The sequence below is a fragment of the Rutidosis leptorrhynchoides genome, unplaced genomic scaffold (assembly GCF_046630445.1).
Source record: "Rutidosis leptorrhynchoides isolate AG116_Rl617_1_P2 unplaced genomic scaffold, CSIRO_AGI_Rlap_v1 contig160, whole genome shotgun sequence".
NCBI classification, from domain to species: domain Eukaryota; kingdom Viridiplantae; phylum Streptophyta; class Magnoliopsida; order Asterales; family Asteraceae; genus Rutidosis; species Rutidosis leptorrhynchoides.
The window spans coordinates 70,176-91,783 of NW_027266410.1; the positions used below are offsets into that span (position 1 = coordinate 70,176).

General features: G+C 38.5%; 2 protein-coding genes and 1 pseudogene across 2 annotated transcripts; 2 read left to right on the forward strand and 1 right to left on the reverse strand.

Moving 5' to 3' along the window:
• Positions 1-735: 735 nt before the first annotated feature.
• On the forward strand, positions 736-2,925 carry LOC139881466 (protein KINESIN LIGHT CHAIN-RELATED 1-like). Its single transcript, XM_071865937.1, has 3 exons — positions 736-1,235; positions 1,593-2,498; positions 2,688-2,925. Exons 1-3 carry the CDS (start codon positions 736-738, stop codon positions 2,923-2,925), a joined length of 1,644 nt encoding a protein of 547 aa, XP_071722038.1.
• Positions 2,926-4,648: 1,723 nt separating this feature from the next.
• Positions 4,649-16,734, forward strand: LOC139881467 (uncharacterized). The gene is given in 20 exon segments (XM_071865938.1): positions 4,649-5,028; positions 5,130-7,498; positions 7,634-7,756; positions 8,319-8,769; positions 9,322-9,550; positions 9,657-9,821; positions 9,930-10,202; positions 10,324-10,612; positions 10,697-10,978; positions 10,981-11,078; positions 11,197-12,606; positions 12,799-12,855; positions 13,357-13,549; positions 13,643-13,785; positions 14,105-14,328; positions 14,876-15,009; positions 15,111-15,377; positions 15,491-15,669; positions 15,772-15,863; positions 16,404-16,734. Coding segments are annotated over 20 exon segments (7,689 nt in total).
• Positions 16,735-17,422: 688 nt separating this feature from the next.
• Positions 17,423-19,619, reverse strand: LOC139881462 (uncharacterized; annotated as a pseudogene).
• Between the last annotated feature and the right edge of the window lie 1,989 nt (positions 19,620-21,608).

Here is a 21,608-nt window from a genome sequence, read left to right on the forward strand (position 1 = left end):
CAAAACAAATTTCATTACGAAACACTTGAAGTGGATCGGAAAAAGTATTGATATGATATGTTACTTACCCAAAATACTTCAAAAGAAGTTGATCGTCTCGAAATATGTTAATTGTGCTTTAAATGCATTTAATTAATTTAATTGTGGAATGATTGCATTAAAAAACATACTCAAATACTTGCATCTAAAATATCTGAAAATACAAGTTGTTGATGAGTCTGCTACTCTAGAGCCCTTGATTTTATTTTATTTTTATTTTGCCACAAAGCTCAAAGCATACCTAATCGATGAATTTATCGAATCCACTTAACGGACTAAGTGACAAAAACATAAATAAAAATGGAGGCATGGCAAGAACAAGCAAAGCCAAGTAGCCAATTAAGCAAATGAGTGTGGTAAGAAATCTATAGAAGTGGAAATCCAATTACTACAAATCAGATATAATTACTCCATTAATGAAAACTTCAAGAGCAAGCAAACAAAAATTAACAAAACCCCATCAATCAATGCATGAATGCATCATCATCACCACCACCAACCGGAAAGAAAGAAAAGGAAAAATGATTGATTTCGTTTAGCTATTGGTTCCTTTTCTCTATGATCATTATCAGGACGTGTCTTCCACGCCACTCTGATCCATAACACCTCCATTACATTAATAAAAATCCATCCTTTTTGCTCAAATTCATAAAATCCAAAGTTCAATATTCGATCCATTGAATCTATCTTGCAAATATGCCTGGTCTATTGAAAAGAATTCAATCTCCATCTCCATCCCGAGCTTTAAAGTTCGGTAATCGGACCCCAGATAGTAAATTCCCCACCAATGACCCGGATCTAGGTCCGTTTCTTTTGAAATTGGCCCGGGACGCCATCTCTTCGGGTGAGAACCCGAATAAGGCCTTGGACTACGCTAAACGAGCGGCGGAATCCTTCCAGAGGAGCTCCGGTTCGGGTCTGGACCTGGCCATGAGTTTACGGGTCGTGGCTGCAGTTTACGCCAGTTCGGGCCGGTTCGAGGATGCGATTCCAGTTCTGGAGCGGTCCATTAAGATGCTGAATATAGAAAACGGGCCGGGTCATGCGATGGCGAAGTTTTCCGGGTACATGCAGTTGGGTGACACGTGTTCGATGCTGGGCCAAATGGATAAGTCCATTTGGTGTTACGAATCGGGTTTAAGGATCCAGATTGAGGTACTGGGCGATTCTGATCCTCGCATTGCAGAAACTTGCAGGTAACTAGTACTACTTGCTAGACTATTGGTCGTTAAGTTAGTTGTCGTTATGTTTCGTTAACGGTTTTCATAACTACCAAGTGCATGTTAGTTGTCCATATTGCCTCATTCTAAAGTGCGCCTAAAGTAGTGCGTCTGAAAATAAAAAATCTTTCAATTTTAGTATAAATTTTATAAAAAATGACCCTATAAGTTATAGAAAATTGATCACATGGTCCTTAAATTTTAAAAAGTTATACTCCGGTCCGATCCAAGATGGAATTACATGATGATGACTGAGTTTGAGTCTCAACAAAATACATAATCGAAAATAAAAATCATAAACTGTCATTTTTGGACTCGAAATTGCATTTGCAGATATTTAGCTGAGGCATACATTCAAGCAATGCAATTCGACGAAGCAGATAGGCTCTGCAAAACCATTCTCGACATCCACAAAGAAAACAGTTCTCCAGGATCACTTCAAGAAGCAGCCGATCGCCGACTCATGGCTATAGTATACGAAGCCAAAGGAGATTATGAATCTGCACTGGAACATCTCGTCCTCGCAAGCATGGCCATGATCGCCAATCGTCAAGAGAACGAAGTCGCCTCAATCGACATCAGCATCGGCAACATTTACATGTCTCTCTCCCGTTTCGACGAGGCCGTTTTTGCATACCAGAAGGCACTCACAGTCTTCAAATCCACAAAGGGAGAAAACCACCCTTTTGCGGCGGCCGTCTTCATTCGTCTAGCCGAATTGTACTGCAAGACCGGAAAACTAAGAGAATCGAAATCCTACTGCGAAAATGCGTTAAGGATAATTTACGCAACTCCGGCCATGACTAGCGAAGAAGTTTCCCGAAGTTTGACGGAGATTTCAGTTATTTACGAAGCGCTTAACGAGACGGAGGAAGCATTAAGGCTTTTGAGAAACGCCGTTAAGTTGTTGGAAGACAATCCTGGACACCGCGGCGCGATTGCAGGAATTGAAGCTCGGATGGGCGTTATGTTCTACGTGGCGGGGCAATTTGGCGAGGCACGAAGCTTTTTTGAAAGTGCTGTTGAGAAGCTAAGAGGTACTGGAGAAAGTAAATCGGCTTTGTTTGGGATTGTGTTGAACCAGATGGGATTGGCTTGTGTGCAATTGTATAGAGTTGGTGAGGCTTCTGAGTTGTTTGAAGAAGCAAGGACAATATTGGAAGAGGAATGTGGTTCCTTCCATGAGGATACTCTCGGAGTTTATAGCAATCTTGCGGCTACATATGATGCTTTAGGAAGGTGGGAATTAGTTTCATCTGAGTTTAATTTTTGGTTCGATAATAATGTCTTTTTATGCATTTGTGGGGGGATTCGACCCTACGATCTGTGACTAAGATTTCAATAATATTATCCGTGTGAGTTAGTTTTCACGAAATATTTCTTTATGGCTTGCGTTGAATACTTTATTTATTTTATGAGTTTATGCAGATTGGATGATGCAATTGAGATATTGGAGTATATCCTGAACGCGAGGGAAGAAAAGCTAGGAACGGCGAATCCTGATGTGGACGACGAGAAGAAGAGGCTAGCGGAATTATTGAAAGAAGTAGGGAGGTCACGGAACAGAAATGGAAAGAAGCTGGAGAGTTTCCTTGGTTCCAATTTTGAGAAGATGAAGAAAGAGGGAGTCATGAAGAAATGGTCAGGATTTGGCTTTAGAGCTTAGAAACTTTCTAATTCCCCAGTTTGTTTTGTATTGAGTTGCCACTTGCCACACAACTATTATAGTCAAAGAAGTACTATTATATGTGATACATTGATTCAATCTCTAAAACTCAAAGAAGAGACCTTAATTGTTTTCCTGTTTGGCAATATAAAATTTCTCTAGATTATGTGAACATATGCAACATGAAATGGTGGTATTTTCATTTTCATTAGAAACAATTAGTACCATTCCCCATAAGATTAGTTCATAAACATTGCAGGTTGAATTTGTCGCAAATTTGTGTCGCGTATATATTAATGAGTGAAGTATCTAGCTATAAAATGTTGTAGCACATTAATCCATCCTTAAATATTGATCATGTCACGAACTCTTGCACCCGTGGCATCATCTCCTACTTTGTATCTCAAAATTTTACGAAATGATTGAAACCTGAAAATCCTAAATTGGCTTCTTAGAAGAGTTTTTGGGTCGAACAGTACGACCAATGATTAATTGAATTGAAATTTGCTAGTTGAATGGTTTTTGATATAATTTACTCTTTTTTAATTGTAGGTTGAATTTCTGGCAGAATCCCGATTTATTTTTTTGTACTGGCTCGTTAACAATTGAAACAGGTCTTTGTCCATAACCTATTCATAGAGGAAGCAAATAAGAGTTCAGTATGAATATGAGGCTGACACGTTTTATTCTGAAATAGGCTCTTTTTTGTATAATTACTTTGATTTGATATATATATTTTTGAGGTGTTAATTTAATAAATTATGTACATATAGTAAAATATGGTACAAATTATGTAATTAATGCAGTGACATGTGTCACCTTCTGATATTATCATTTTAGCATTAAATTCTTTACCACATATCCAATTATGTTGAGTTTTGTTTTCAAACTTCTTCTTTTATATAATGCTGATTTTTGTTTAATGGTTTGATGGCCACTTAAAATAACGATTAGATTGTAGATGTCACAAAGTCTTTAATATATTTTAAAATATCAAAAAAGTCCTTATCTTTTTATTCAAGTGTTAACAAAAAGCTTTTTATTTATTTTTTAAGTCAATACCACATGACCTATTTTTAATGGTGGGCAGTAGAGAAACTTTCCACCTGCCGGCAGAAGTGAAGTTTTTTCATTTGCAAGAAATGGTTCATCAACTCAAAGGCCAATTAGAAAACACAACAAGACAAGTTTTAGAGCTCCAACAACAAAAAGATCAACTCTTGGCCATTCTTACAAACACCACCGGTACTCAACTTGATTTCACGACGAATGACACCTTCTCGTTTAACAGCGGCAGCGATAATACAAATAACATGGCATGGGATGGGATCCATTAAGTAATGATCTTGACTGGATATTGTGAAACATTTTTTTTTTGGGTGTTTTGAGGCTATAAATTAATTAGGATTTTTTAATCTAATGACCAGTTAAATAATTCATTCGCAAATCATTATTACTGTTGTTAAATTTACAACATTCCTAGTTTTACAACAAGAAAATGAAGCGCAGACTCGTTCGAATGTCGACAATTACGCAAGGACAATGAAGCATCGTTAATAAATCTAAGGGTTTGATTGTAAAATGAAATGTAGTTTATGGACTATAAGGGTTACTATCTCCAACAGTCATTGTTCGCTCTGTATAATATAGATATCAACTTCCACTGTATGTCTCAGATTTTCCTCTCTCTTTTGAGAGAATAACTAAAATTTCCATTTCACAAATGGCAGAATCGAACTCCAATCCCAATTCACAAAATCCTTCTATAGATCCTATGGAGCACCTACCTCTATCCATGTTCAGATCCGATACTGTCCCTCCAGCTCCGACCCGATCCGCCAATTCCATTGACTGGATTCCCAACTTCGCCGGTTATTCATGGGTGGCGTACGGTGCCTCCTCCCTCCTCGTCATTTCTCACCTCCCTTCTCCTCTCTCTCATGCTGACAACTTATTGGGGCCCATTTTCCGTCAAGTTTTCGAGCTATCTGGGGATGATTCCGGCCAAGTGACCGCTGTTTCGTGGTCTCCGGAAATTCCGTCGATCGGAGAGTTGGCTGCAGCATCGGAGAATTGTATTCGGGTTTTTTTGCATGATTCGTGAGCATAGATGGTACGAACATCAAGCTAGCTACATTCTTGTTCTTGGTGGTTTAAATTATAGCTGGGATACTGCCAGAGGTTTAAAATTTTTATTTTTTTTATTCATATTCAGGTTCTTTTTGTTGGAGCCAGAATGCAATACTCGTACAATCTACAAAAGTGGAGGCACTTAAATGGACAGGTTCAGGTGATGGAATAGTTGTGGGGGGCAACGAGATGGTTTTGTGGAAAAGGAGAGATCGGCGTTGGGAAATAGCCTGGAAGTGCAAAAGAGATCAACCCCAGAATCTTGTTTCAACAACCTGGTCAATTGATGGTCCTTCTGCAGCTGCATCAGCATTGAATGACACGAGCTGGAATGTGTTAGTATGTCACAATGATAAATCATCTGAATATGTTAAAGGCGAGCTACGGCATCCTCAACCTGTATCAATGATTCAATGGAGACCGTCAGCTGGAAAACAATCAAATCTTTCTACTAGGCATGTCCTGCTAACGTGTTGCTTAGATGGAGCTGTAAGGTTGTGGTGTGAGATAGATAGTGGAAGGGCTAAAAAAAGTGGCAGAGAAGCTAATGACCATAAATCCATGAGGCGCTCTTTTTTCGTCTCTGCTGTCATTGAGATAAATCAGGTATGTAAAGGGACTTTGGGCTCAGATATATTTATCAGTTGGGCGATAGAAATGGAGAGTTTTTTCAAACCTAGAGAAGGAGATGATCAATGTTTTACTCTGAAAGAGTACGAGAATGAAAACATTGGTAGGTGTGAGTGGCTAATTGGACTTGGTCCTGGTATGTTGGTCACCTACTGGGCCATCCACTGTCTTGATGACATTTCGCCCTTGAGATTCCCCCGAGTTACCTTATGGAAGAAGCATGAACTTCATGGCTGTGAAGGCGGTTCTCTATATGGATCAGTTACTCCAAAAGCTAGTAATGATATGTTTCTACATAAAGTTGTTGTCTCAAGAAACCACTTGTCTGGAGCACCAGCTGTCTGCTCCCTTATCCGTTTATCATCTTTTAATTCCTTGGCATTTTCAGTGTTATACAGCCCTACTTCGAGTATTACAGAGGACACGTCTCTTAATAATAGGCTGACAAATAATTATTTGAGTAATTCGGCTGATGGAGTTTTGAATATAAATGGTCACACTGCGAGAGTCTTACAAATTTCTGTGCATCCTTACATCTGTGAATCCCAACTGGCAGTGTCTTTGGATTCCAGTGGGTTGCTTTTATTTTGGTCACTTTCAACCAATTCCAACTGCATTCCAGACCTTACAACATTGGTTCCACCTTGGAGAATTTGTGGAAAACTTATAACTGAAGATTCATGCTCTAAATATACAAGCCTAAGGTGGGCCCCTTCCGTGCTGAGCGAAGATCGTGTTCTTCTAATGGGACATGTCGGGGGAATAGACTGCTTTATAGTAAAAATAACTAAAAATAAAGGAGAGGACATCGTATGTCATTACATTTGCACTATTCCTTTTGCTGGTCATGGTCCTTATGAAGAAGGTCCCTCCAAGATATTTGTTGTTCCTTTGCCATCTACATGTACTAAAACATTTGAGTACAATAAATTTCTGCTTCTGGGGATCTGGACTAAAGCCTTTAATGCTCTATCCTGGGAAATCACCTTGCATTCTTATGGTTCCTCTGAAGCCTGCTGCGAATGTAGATTCAGTGAAAGAAGTACTGCTGAGAGCAGCATGTGGAAATTTGAGGACACTTTCAATGGCAAAAGATATTGTGTTATAGTTGATCCTTGCTCATCAATTTTACCTGAGCAGCATACCCACGATCCGGTCACAAGTTATGATGTGGTATGCCCTGGAAATTTGACCCCATTGCAACACAGTATGCCTTCTAATGATAATTTATGCAGCTTTAATCCTGCATATGTCATGGCCACTGGCCACTCTGATGGTAAATTAAAGCTATGGAATTTCAAAGCTGTTGAACAAAATAATTCATGTGTGCCTTGGGACCTCGTCGGTATAATTTTTGCACATCGAGCCCCTGTAAATTATGTAAGTTTGTCAAATTGTGGCCGTAAGATTGCAACTGTGTCTGTGTCTGTTGAGGGAGATGAAAATTCGGTAAGCACTCTTTATATATGGAACCCCATAAACCTTAGAGGAGAGGGTGCTTTTGTCTTAGAAGATGTAGTGTCAATTAATAAAGATATAATTGATTTAAGCTGGTTAACTTTAGGAAATGGTCAACTATTGCTTGGTGTATGCTTGCAGAATGAGTTAAAAGTATATGCTCAGAAACGCTCTGGTATTCAGACACTTTCAGAAACAGATAACTCTCTGAACATGGGCGTATGGTCTTGTATTGCAGTCTTGTTAACCTGTTCTCCAATTCGTGACTTTTTTTGGGGTCCCAGAGCCACAGCTGTTGTTCTCCACAATAGTTATTTTAGCTTATTTGGTCAGTGGCTGTTCCTTTGCGATAAAAGCCTTCCACTCACTGATGTGTTTGTGGATGATTTAAAAAAATCCTCACCTGAAAACGACAGAGGTGATCTTAAATCTGTGGTTCCTTTGAAGTCTGAGACGAAACAGGTTTGTTTGTCCAGCAGTTGGCATCAAGCAAGGGCAAAATATGGTTCACGTGCAATACTTGGTGTCTGGACCTTGCAAGATTTTGTGGATGAATTAAGGGGTAGCTTAGCTGTTTATCATCCCGAGGTGCTCCTCATGAACATCTTAACAGGTCTGCTGCTACATATTGTTTTACTTCTTTCTAGTTTATAGTGTAAAATCATACTCAAAGGTTAGAGTTTACAATGTATGTGAGTTATAGTTATTCCAGCTTTAAAAATTTCTCCCATGTAGTCTGTAGACACAGCTAACACTGACATGATGAAGAAATAAGTATACTTCTGTATTCGTCTCATATGTTCCATTTTCAATAGAAGCACCAAATAACCTGTTAAGTAGCTTGTACATCATGTTTAATTTGCACCCAAGGAAGTTAAAGTACAGGGAGATTGTCAATATGTGTGTGAGGACTCGATACCCATCGGAAAATAACCTTTGTTGCTGCTAATATTACTATCAAAATCTATTTAGAATGTGTCCAAAATATTCACTAAGCTAATTCTGGTTTGAACCTATTAGGTTGTTTGCTGTCTACAATTTGTTAGCTACTGGAGAAATATTTTCTGTGATGCTAAACTTTGGGTACCCTTTTCCATAAGGTAGCCTGTGTTGTATATTTTGCTCAGCTTCTGGTATTTTTAATAATCTTACCATGCATATCTGTCATGTGTTAGGCAATTGGAATCGTGCATGTATATCTTTGAGGCATCTAGTCCAATCTCTAGCATGCGATCAGGCTTCTGAAAGAAGACATAGCATAACAAAGTCATGTCATGCTGTTCCACAAATCCTTTTGGCGGATTATTTTGAAGGTCTGGTCTCAAAATGTTCATCTAAAGAATTTCAATGGAATGGAGGAGCTGATTTGTCGAGTTCACAGTTTCAGAGAGGCTTGTCTCAGTTTGCCTTTGATTCAGAATCATATGCTTCCAATAGTGTGCTTAATTCATCCTCAACAAAATCTGAAGTAAGTGGCTTTGTTGAGCCTATTGAAAAATCCTATGAGTCGGCAGGTGTAACCAGCAGAGAGAAGGTACAGATATTAGCAGTCATAGATCTTCTCAGTGAAATTGGTAACAAGTCTTCTGCATCTCCTTATGAGAATCTTGATGAACCTGGGCGAAGGTATGTTTTTGCATGTAATTCATTGTGTAGGTAAAATGTTACATATCATTCTCTGCAAAATCGAAGAGAGTAACTGTGTCTGAACATGTAGAATTGTTTGTTTATGAGCTGATCCATTTTAAAGTGCAAATCGAAATTCATTGTCGGATATCTGTTCGAATTTCAAAGTGTTTTCTGATACATACTTTTCATTAGTCACTTTAATTTTTATTCCATTCCATTCAATTAACTTTTTTCTTTTTGATTTTCGGCTTTGTAAGTTTTTTGTAGGAGTAAAAACCTCCCGCCGACTTCTTTATGGGTTCTAGACGAAAACCCCATTTTTTTTTTGGAACATAGGAGATAGGACTACAAGACGTACTTTTTTCTTTTCTGTAATGGGTTGTGGGATTTATTCATCAAAAAAAATTTCTGTCCAATGCAATAAAATAAAAATGACTGCATACTTTTCAGTTTGCAGAAGCTAGCCTCGTGGTCAATCTTCTTCCCCCTTCCCTTTTCTGATACAGATTTTCTTTTAACCACTGATGGTTTTCTTTACTACCTTGAAAGGTTTTGGGTCGCATTGCGGTTTCAGCAACTACATTTTCACCGGCAGTTTGGTAGATCAGCATCTGTGGGAGAGTTGAAAGTCGACTCCAGACTTATTGCATGGGCCTTTCACTGTGACTGCCAGGAAACTTTGGTGAATTCTGTTCTACCGAATGAACCATCTTGGCAAGAAATGGAGACTCTTGGCGTTGGGTACTGGTTTGCTGATGCAACACAACTGCGTACGAGGGTAATGGCGTTGGGAAACTTTGGTGAATTCTGTTCTACCAGAAACTATTTTCATAGTCTTGTACTATTGAATTTGATCAGTGTATAACTTTTTCCTGTACATGTAGATGGAAAGACTAGCCAGACAACAATACATGAAGAAAAGAGATCCTAAGGATTGCGCACTTTTATATATAGCATTGAACCGAATTCAAGTGTTGGCTGGTCTTTTTAAGGTTAGCAAGGATGAGAAAGATAAGCCGTTGGTGGCATTTCTTTCTCGCAATTTTAAGGTACTGCTAATACTTAAGCTATCAATTTGCTTCCTGAACTAGCTGTTTGCCAGCATCTAAAAGTGCTGGAAATCTTATTTTTTCTTTTTGCGTTGTTTATTTTTGTAGGAGGAAAAAAATAAGGCAGCTGCTTTGAAAAATGCTTACGTCTTAATGGGGAGGCACCAGCTGGAGTTGGCTATTGCATTCTTTCTTCTTGGAGGAGACCATTCTTCTGCAGTCACTGTCTGTGCAAAGAATCTCGGGGACAGACAGCTTGCACTTTTAATATGTCAGCTGGTGGAGGGCCCTGGGGGATCTTTAGAGCGTGATATAATTACAAAGTTTATGCTTCCTGCTGCAATCGAGAGAAGTGACCATTGGCTGGCGAGCCTTCTAGAGGTGTCTGTGATGCGATATCTTTAACTTTTTTCATTTTGGGTTACTTCTCCCCTACAGCTTTGCATTTGCATCTTGCCAATTCTAGATCCGTGACTTATCACTAGGTGGCTCTTTTTTGCAGTGGAAACTAGGGAATTATTCTGAGTCTTTTCTGAGAATGCTTGGTTTCCGTTTGGATTCTGTGATTTACACGTCTGCTCTTTCATCCAGTCATGCAGCTTTTGAGGACCCTAGTGTCGGTCAATATTGTCTAATGCTATTAAATAAAAATAGGATGAAGAATGCAATTGGAGAGCAACATGCTGCACTTCTTGCTAGGTGGGCATCTGTGATGACGGCTACCGTCTTAGATAGATGTGGGCTTCCGGTAAGCTTACTTTTAAATCTAAGTGTCATTGTTACTTTTCTTCCTCCTTTTTCTTTGTAGCCATGTATATATGTGTCCGAATATGACCATGGTATGTATTTGATATATGATAAATTATTTTAATGTAAGCTTGAAGCTTTGGAGTGTCTTTCATCCACTTTGAGCATCAATTGGGCTAGAGATCAAGGGAGCATATCAGATAAAGGGAATTCTCAAACTCTATGTGGATTTCTGAAGCCTTTATCCGTTGATTCCTCTAGCTGGTTGTCAGGTGACGTGGCTTCCCGTCTCGAGTCTAATGCAAAACTGGATTTAGCTCTCCAGTATGTTTCAAAAATAATGCAGGAGCATCCTAGTTGGCCTCCTAGCTTGCGAACTAATCCATTGTACAAGGATCGTGAGATACAACAGCTCAAAAAATCGTTGAAGACTTTCGATTTAAGTTTTATACAGAGCTTAAACAGATTGACCAGAAGTTTTCTGTGCCACTGGAGAACATGATTCACATGGTATGCATCTTATATAGACTAGGTTATTGCCGCATCTAATCATGTGGCCAGGCAGATTGTTTCCTATTTGAGTTCCTCCAAGGCGATTGATTCATTTTTATTTGAACTTCTGTGACAGGTAATGATCTCTCTATACAATAATGGTCTATTATTCATTGGATATGATATGTTTCATCAATGTATGAATCAAGGTCGAGCTCAAGATGAGAGCCAAACTATTAGTGTCCCTTTTTATACTTATATGCAAAAGACCCTTTTAAAGGCTTCTGAAGACTTTTCTGTTCTATTTTCTCGGTTTGTTGCTGTTTGTGCAATCAGTGGCACCCAGGGGAGAGCAAAAAACTCTGGTGCAGTTATATCCAAGGGTTCAAATACTTGGGATGTGCAGGGTATCATGTTATCATTATGGAGTCTAAATGCTGCTATAAAAAATCTGTCTGGCTATATAACCGATGATCTCATCATGAAATTGCTTAGTGTTCTGGAGTTGGTTGAATATTATGTGAATCTGGCGTCTGCTTGGCTTCAGAGAAATGCAAAAGATCTCTTGCTCATTGTACAACCTATCCTTAACACTCTTACCGGTGGTCATACTCCTTATGAAGTCGATATGGTGGATCTTAAGAAACATTGTCCCTGGAGGACAGAGTTTGGGGCTCATAATAGATCAGCGAATGGAGTAGAATGTGCGCCTCAGTCTGCTAAAGCTGCTCAAGACAGAGAATGTAGAAGTACAAAGCATTCAATTCCAGAAGATGAAAGATGGAAAATTATAGGGGCTTGTTTGTGGCATCACATGTCCAAGCTCGTAAGACAAAAGCTTGATTTGATGTCCAATAATCTTGATGACAGCTGTTATTCTGATATTTTGCTGCCCAAAATCTTCTCTGGGACAGCTTCTTCTGTAGACTTTGATTCTGGTGCCACCAACACTACTGAACAGATCAAGATGTTGCCATTGGCATTGGCTAAGCTTCTTAAGGTCACCTGTGATCACATTGCTGCTTACCATATAAAAGAACTTGCATTTTTCTTGCTGCAGAAGATAGAGCTTAACCTTCATGTTCCAGCTCTTTTTTGGCTAAACAATTCTACCTCATCTAAAACCAAAGATCTTCATCAAAATCAAGATGAGGTCTCAGTCAGTGAGGATGTCATAAACCACCAAAATGAAGTACTGGCTTCAGATATATTATGGGATATCTGTGCTGACCGTAGTATAATTGTTGAAGGGTTCGAACAAGAAAAAGTAAATTGGTCATGCTTCTTTAAACGTAAAAACTGTAAAGGATGGAAAGATCAGGATAAAGGCTTTATAGACAGATACCGTATAGAGGAGAATAGTAATCATGAAGGAAGTAATCCTAGCAGCCCTCCTGTCGAGGGAGAAGCTGGGGGACCAGCTAGGAGCCTCTTTCGCAATGGAAATTTTTTAAGTTCCTGGCAGAAAGACACAACTGCTGCAATGGATGTCACGCCTTTCCAAAATCCAAAAGAAATATGCAAGAGAAATGGGGAGCTTCTGGAGGTATATTTCTTTTATCCTTTGCCTTTTTTGTTTATTTCAATTGCATGTATGCTGCCTATTATGCATTGGTACCTTTGATAGAAGGTTTTAGAGTGATAGTGTATGGAGAAGAAAGTAGATTCCAGAAAGAAAGTAACATCCTCAGCACTCATCTCCATATTGTATGGTAACTGGCTATTATGCTTCGTGCAGGCAATGTGTATCAATTCCATTAATCAAAGTCAAGCTGCCCTGGCTAGCAACAAGAAGGTTAGTGTTCTTGAAATTGTATGCATTAACTTGAGCTGATATGTCGTGTACATTCAGTCATCTTTTGATTGTGCTTATAGTTTGCGTAGGGTTTTACGGACAGGAACATGTTCAAAGCACACTTTTAAATTGTGTATAAGGTGGTGATAATATTATTGTGTACACCTCACATTCAAATAGCCAGTTACTCTTATCAGGCAAACTTAGAACTAAATATGCCACATGAAGGTGTTTATCAATTTTGGAGATTTTCAGTCAGGCGGATCTTTGGGAGAAATACCTGAATGAGAGAACTATGTAGCATTGTGAGAAATAGTTGACTTTACCAACCAGCTTAAGCCTGCAATAAAATATTCTGAGAACAGTAACATTTATCATCAGGGGGGTGGTTATGTATAAATGTTGAATTTTTATTTTTATCTTTTTCAATTTCCTCGTCTTGTATGACTTTTGGTACATTCTTCAATGTGGCTTTTATTGTCAACTACATTTTTGATTCAGGGCATTGTTTATTTTCATTGGGACGATGAGAACCATTTGAGGGAGAAGTTGAACTACATCTGGGCAGATGCAGATTGGCCACACAATGGGTGGGCTCGTTCTGAATCAACCCCAGTTCCTACATGTGTTTCTCCTGGGGTTGGTCTCGGGAGCAGAAGAGGGACTCACCTTGGTTTGGGTGGGGCTACAGTGGGTGCCAGTTCATTAGCAAGACCAGGGAAAGACCTGACAGGTGGTGGTGCATTTGGGGTTCCTGGTTATGCTGGTATGGGGGCCTCTGGCTTAGGTTGGGAGATTCAAGAGGATTTCGAAGTCTTTGTTGATCCACCAGCTACTGTCGATAATATCAGTACCAGAGCATTCTCAAGTCACCCATCGTTGCCTTTCTTCTTGGTCGGCTCTAACAATACTCACATTTACTTATGGGAGGTACAACTGTACAAGATCATTAACAATATGAGTACCTTTTTTACTATCATGTATTTAACTTCCTTAGTTTTCTTTGACGGATGACAATTGGTGGAGTCTTTTGTCTTACTATGTGTTTACTGTCGATTGCTGACCATGCCAAGTCTTATTCATCAGTGTTTTGTATATTTCATCTTGAATCATTGAAAGATTCTGATTAAAAAACTGCTGGACGGAAAACCTCTGTTTTGCTATCAATCAGAAGTGCAGTACTATGAACTCTTTTACTGCTATTTAAAGCTATTAATCATAGAGCTGATGTGAAATAAAATAACTGCAGTTTGGTAAAGACAAAGCTACTGCAACCTATGGTGTACTTCCTGTGGCAAATGTTCCTCCCCCGTATGCTCTTGCATCAATATCGTCTTTGCAGTTTGACCATTTTGGGCATAGGTTTGCCTCTGCTGCATTGGATGGGACTGTGTGCACATGGCAACTGGAAGTGGGAGGAAGGAGCAACATCCATCCAACTGAATCATCACTCTGTTTCAGTAGCCATGCATCGTGAGCATCTTTTCTCCATGCTCGTTACAGTTTTGATCATTCTATTTCTTTTAGGAACCAGATAGTAAATTCATCAACTAGTATTATGTATCATCTGTTTCCATAATATAATAAACACTTCGACTTGTGCAAAACGTTTTAAGCCGACTTTCTGAAATTTAACTCTGTGGTTGTTTGTTTCTAATGGGCTGTTTTGTTGCTCCAATTGTCTGTGGATGGGGTACCTTTTGACCCATGTTTGGTTGGATTTATGGTTTTTGATTGTGCCACCTAGTGTCATCTCCATATGGTGGAAGCAGGAGTCCCAATTTTGGGGGAGAAAATAGGTCTAAAAATTTATGGGGGACGAACTACAGAAATTTGTTATTGTTAAAACTCCTTGTTAATTATTCGGTGTCCACCTTTACCCTATCCCAGCCCCATTTGTATTGTTAGAAATGGGAGTTGTTGCTATATTCGAATGCTCTCAGAGTTTCTAAATAAGTCATACTTATTGATTTATCTTGGTTTGTCTCTGCTATGATTTAATTGTTTAAGTTGGTTGCAGGGATGTCGCTTATGTTACATCAAGTGGATCAGTCATTGCTGCAGCTGGGCATAGCTCCAATGACTTAAATGTGGTTATGTGGGACACATTGGCTCCCCCTTCTACTTCTCGTGCTTCAATAATATGTCACGAAGGTTCATCCATTCTTTACCCTTTCTCTTGTTTGAAAATGTACAAATATTTTCAAGCTTTTTTCTGTATTTTATGGTTCCAATCTTGTGCCTTTAACGTGAAGGTGGTGCCCGCTCAATTTCTGTGTTTGATAACAATATTGGAAGTGGTTCTGTCTCTCCCTTCATTGTGACTGGCGGTAAAAGTGGTGATGTGGGAGTTCATGACTTCCGGTACATTGCTACCGGAAAGACTAAAAGGCACAGGCCCTTCGATAATCGGGAATCGAGTGTCGACAATTCTAATACTGTTGTACAGACAGAAACTGGTAACAAGTCCGGCGACCAGAATGTAAATGGGATGCTTTGGTATATACCAAAGGCTCACTTAGGTATGTATTTCTAAATATCCTAACTGATACTATGAATAAACGGATCAATAAAATAAAATAAATGTGATGGTTGATTTTGTTTATCAAAAAACAATTGCATGATGCTATTGTAGGAGGCGTTACCAAGATTTCCACCATCCCGAACACCAGTTTGTTCTTAACAGGAAGCAAAGATGGAGATGTTAAGCTTTGGGATGCCAAAGCAGCAAAATTACTCCATCATTGGCCGAAACAACATGAGAGGCACACCTTTCTCCAACCAAGCTCTCGGGGTTTTGGTGGAGTTGTTCGGGTAAGCTTCTAGATTTAAGTTGAGCTTCTTCAGGATTTATTGTTTTAATTTTCTTACTTTTTGAGTAAAAAAAAAGGGAAATATTGTTTTCCGATGTGATAGGTTGCCGTGACGGATATACAAGTTGTATCACATGGTTTTCTAACGTGTGGGGGTGATGGCTCTGTTAAACTGGTTGAGCTCAAGGATCATTGGCAAGGGATATGAAATTTTGACAAGATCGATAAAACTTTGGTATCCCAAGTTTTGATAGAGGATTCTATACTCATAACAACGGAGTTGTTCACAGGAGTTGTCAACTGTAAAAAAAGATGTAAAAATACTGTTGTTTTGTGCACATGAGTTAAATTTACAATCTTGTTCCAAATTTGTTACAACCTCTGTCTGTATGTAAATTAAAAATCAAAACATAGATTATTCGTTTGTTCAAATGAATGAAAATGTCTATCTGGTTGTAACGATTCTGATCCGTTAGAACCTTTTATCAAATGAATAAAAATCTCATTCTCATTAGAAAAATATGATTACTACACAATGAAGATTGATCTCATCTCAGATCTCACTATGTTAAACTCTTCTTATCCACGAACCAGTTAATCAGACAATATACAGTAAAACCTCGATAAATGAATACTCTTGGGACCAAAAAAAAATATTCGTTTAGCGCGATTATTTATTTATCGATAAATGAATATATTATTCATTTATCGATAAATGAATTTTTATTCATTTAGCATCTTGCAGAGCATTGAAGTTGACTCGTCAAATCCTGAAAAGATTAACATTCTCGATGCTATTAACTTTGCTACCTTGGCTTGGAGATTTGATGTAAAGGAAACAACCATTGCAAATTGTTTCCGACATTGCAAGATACGATCTGAAGAACTCGATGTTCCCGAAGCAGAAGTTGAAGAATTAGAAGAAGATATCGAAGGATTAACGGATGTCATTTCTAAATTACAATATAGAAATGTGATGGACGTCGAACATCTTTTGAACTATCCTAACGAGAATGATGTCGTTATGAATTGCCTACAGACGATGAAATTATTGAGTCTGTACTGAATGATGAGAATGATCCAGAACCAGATGATAGTAGCGTCACACAAAATGTGTCATCAAAAGAAGCATATCAAGCAGTAATTACCTTACGGAACTACTTTCTACAACACGAGCAGAATAATCTTCAAGTTTTACTGGCGCTAGGAAAAATAAAGAATGAGATGAATTTTGGTGGGAAAAAAAAGAAAAAAACTATAGACTCATTTTTTGTAAAAGAATGACTTATTGTATGAACATTGTTGCTTGAAAAAAAAAATCTCTATATATTTATATATATATATATTTTAAAAATGTGATGATTATTCATTTATATTTACCTAGGGTCTTTAAGGATTTCAAAAAAATTATTCAATAATGTATTTAGCGAAATTATTCATTTAGCCTCTTAGCCCAAATCGGGACCGGGAAAAATTATTCATTTGTCAAGGTTATTCATTTATCGAACATTCATTTATCGAGGTTTTACTGTAACACAATCCACAGAAGCTTTAATCTCATTATGGGAATTAAGTTACGATAATGTCACTTCCATCCGAATAACAAAATTGATCCACAGTGATTTTGTTACATTACACTGGAAAACCTAAGGAATATAAAATGAGAATACAAATGGCCACACTTCCACAGAAACAGAAAGAAGCAAATCATCATCTATAGTTAGTTCTAATCACGATTGGCAACACAGCACAAACTACCTGGCAGAAGCTCTTGCACTCATGGACGAATGATAGTTTGTGCTTCTTTGTTTCCGATAAGACGAATAAACATCATCATACTGACTGACCTCATTTGGATAAGCGGTTGCCCCAAGCCCCAACCTTCCCGAACCACTTTTCCGTTCCACATTTCCATCAGGATAAGTTCCCGACTCTGGGTCCACATTAAGACTACCTGGAGGAGGGATGCAAGCACCTCCTTTACGAACAGGAGGCTCTTTCTCATACTGGTCATAATCATCCTCATCTTTTAAATCAGATCCCATTGGTCCTTCAGAAGGGTTAACCTCTCCAATCTCTTTAAAAAACTTGGACACGCTCGAGAGAGTTTCTGACATCGACACATTTGATGGTGGTATGACTGTTGGTATGTCCAAAGGGCTCATGGGAGAGTAAGGTACCCCACTGCCAATTTGCATCTTTCTGACCATCCCAGGTATAAGACCAGGAGGAAACAAAGGATATGGAGGTAATTTATCGCCAATACCTGGAGGAGGAGGTGTTGCTGATAGTTGAGATATAGGTTGCTGATTTATTGCTGGAATAGACGAGTTTATGGGCATAGATCCTGGAAAGCTGCCGGGTATCGAGCTCGGAAGAAATTGCTGGTTTGGCATAACTGGAGGCAGGCTTGCGGGCATCTTTCTATCAAAATGTTCTTGACCGGGAATGCTCGGAACAGAAATTTGATTATCAGGTTGCCTTTGGATTGCATTCACACCTGCTGAAATCGAAGACATTCAGAAGATATATTTGGAAACAGTCTTAGAATGATTTCTAGGTGGCACTGTGCTCATTGGTTAATGGAGTGTGTACCTGAATCAGCAGAAGTAGATGATGGCCCGCCCTTCATCTCAGCCTCGAGTGCCTGAATGGTCTCTTGATCATAAACTTCTTTGGAAGCCCAAAAGTGTACAATTTTCTGTAAATGAGATTTATTTTCCTCCTTGTTTTGTGGGTTATGATATATTCTTGCAAGCATTGACCCCAAAACAGGTCTGAATGCATGGGCCTCGTTGTCAAGCTCCGACGAATTGATCCTCCTCTGTACACTGCAGAAAAAAGTAGCGATCATGAGTACAACCTAGACCACTCGAGAGTAAATATGAAATTCAAATCCTAGTGTTAAATCGCCATGCAATTACAACAGTGATAAGTTCAAATATGGGGAATTACCTATCAAAAAGAATATCATTAGCAAGATAAATTATATGTAGCTGTCTCTCTGAATCGTCCAAAGCAAATATCCTATCTCTGAGCGCTTGAGTAAGAGCTGGCACAAATGGAGCCCTCTGCATGAACCATATCTTGGCCCCTTTGATAGATTCTTTGGTACCACTGAGGTTATTAAGCACATTGTTGAGCTCCGCCGCAACATCGGTAGGAAGTGGACCTGAATGACCTCTGAAAGACTTGGATGGCTGATCATAATCTGCTCGACTAGGAACCAAAAAACCTTGATGGTGAGGCTGTTGCTCATAGAATGGTGGAAAAGGTGGTTGGTGAATGTGAGGAGCACCCAACATCGGCCCCGACGGTCCAACAGCAGCATTTAAAGAAGGATTCATCATTGGATTCGGAGGAGGATGAATCATCGGAGATGCAAAAGGAGCATTGAAGGTAGGATGTGTCGACGTCCAAAATTTGTATCGGTAATATCCATGACCCTCGCCCCCAAACAAGAAACTATACCCAGGATTGTCCTGCTGCTTTTCACGGAGTCATGGATTCGAATTCCGGACCGTTCTTAACGATATACTCGACGAGTTTGTCGATAATCTTTTGTAGCTCGGGATCTGATGGTGGAGGTGCCGGGGGAGGAGCAGAATCGTATTGACCCGGAAAATTTGGAGGTGGGCCCAAGTGAGGAGGTAAATGCGAACCAAAGGATGGAGATGGTTGCTGTGGCTGCTGAAGATGATGGAGGTGGGGAAGGGGAGGTAGCGGATGAGGGTGGAGTTGCGGTTGCTGTTGCATGGGATGAGGGTACGGGAAACGTTGCATTGAAGGATGAGGAGGTATGAAAGGAGGACCGTGCACCGATGGAGGGAACTGTTGGTGAAAGCCAAATTGCTGCTGTTGGGGAATATTATTATTATTAGCAGCTTGTTGCTGTTGTTGGGCAGCATATCCCATTGCTGAAGCTGCGTAATCATGACCCTGTCGATCCATATATCCCTTTTGAGAAAAAATTCTCAGGGAATGACACAATCGACCCTTAGAAAATCGTCAGAACACCTGCAAGTGACTATTCCAAAAGAAAAGTGGAATTCATTATATAGCAATAAGTAGAGTGCCTTTGTTTAAAAAATAAAATAAATGCTAAAAACCAAGTATACCATTCTTCGTCTATGAATTATTTCCTAAAGCACGGCAAGAAACATTTTTACAATCACATCGAACAAATAGCACTTATTAACCTTACTAAGATAACAGTCACGTTTAGCTCAAACCAGTAGCCTATAGAGTGACAGAAGAATGAGGATTAACAACCAGATGAATTGATATAGTAAAAATTCTAACTAACAATGTAACAGTTTGAAGCTGTCAAAATGCGTAAGAGAGAACAGCCCAGCTGTATTAAATATGCTGAAACTAGGCAGCTAAAGCTAGCTATGAAGTATAGAGTGATACCGTTCCACAAGGATACTACGAATTGGATAACAGACAGAGAAGAATACCAAAAGGCCACGATCAAACAAAATGAAAAATTCAGCATAAGCAAACAACTAACAGAAAAATAAAAAATGGATAAAGAGCAGAAAACCTAATCAACATATAAGATTGCACAATCAAAATCAACTTCCTGAAATCAAAACCAACAGCTACACGGTATTTAACCATAATCGTACCTTGAATAGATAGAAAGCTCCCTTTTTCGGGGAATGGAATCCAGTAAATTCGTGTATATATGTAAACAGAGAGAGGGGACGATCTCATTCTCTTTCAGAGCGGGCGATTTAACTTGATACGGGACGGTCAGTTAAGGACCCGACCCGCTAAAAACTAACAGGCGGAGCCATTCGGCCCATTTGTTTTCTGGTTTGTTTTGAATGGCCCAAATTAATTCTTTTGTCAGCTATCTCGGCCCGTTTGACATACTACATAATGCATTGGCGTGTCGAAGTATCCCAACTTTTTTGTTTTTAGCAGAAGGATAATAATTTATCTGTTTTTGAAGGAAAATAAAAGAAAAAACAAAACAAAAGAAGAAATAAAAGACGCCATGTTAGGAACATTGTTTTTTAAAAAGACAAGATATTATCAGAATTTGATAAAGTTAAAGTAGGATTAGGAAGCATGTTTAGATTGGAAATCTCTCATTTTCTTCTCTTTTCAAACGTTTCATAAGTTTTTCCAAAGAACTTCAAATAATTATCTAAATTTTTTATTACCACTTATTTTCTATGCAATAAACTCACTCGTTAATATATACTCCCCGTATTATATAATACTCGTAGTTTTGAAAATTTTTATAAAAAATAAAGATGGCATGTATTTTTATTACATCAATAATTACGATATATTTTAACACAAAACAAATTAGACTACTAGTGATGGCTATTGGTGGTGGTCGGCCGGTCAACGGCCGCCGGTGGTGGTCAATGGTGGCGGTTGTGGTGGTATGTATTTGGTAGTTGTATATGATAAAAAGTTGGTTTGGTTTTGTATTTTAATATGGGATCAAATAAAAAAAAGGGTTTGATGGTGTTGTGTGGTATGAGGGCAAATAAAAATAAAGTGTATTATGATAAAAAACATGTTCAAAAATGCATGTATTGTGATACGGAGAGAGTATTATATATCGTTATCAATTCAAGGACGGAGCCAGAATTTAGATTTAGGGAGATCGGGCCAGATTAATGGCTCGAATTTTTTTTTTTAAGACATAAGATCTTTAAATTAAATCATAGCATAAATTCACAAAATTAATAAATAAAATTAGGATAAATTCAATTCAAACATATGGTCCTAATTAACATAATATATATTAAAAGTATCAACAATCAATTGATTCCTAAAATCGACTTTATAGATAAATATGTAGTGATACTTACAAAAATAACAAATCACTGATAGAGTTTTATTAATATTGATCCAATAAATAATATTGACAGTGTATTGCCAAAATAAAAGAAGAAAAAAATGTTTTGTAGACAT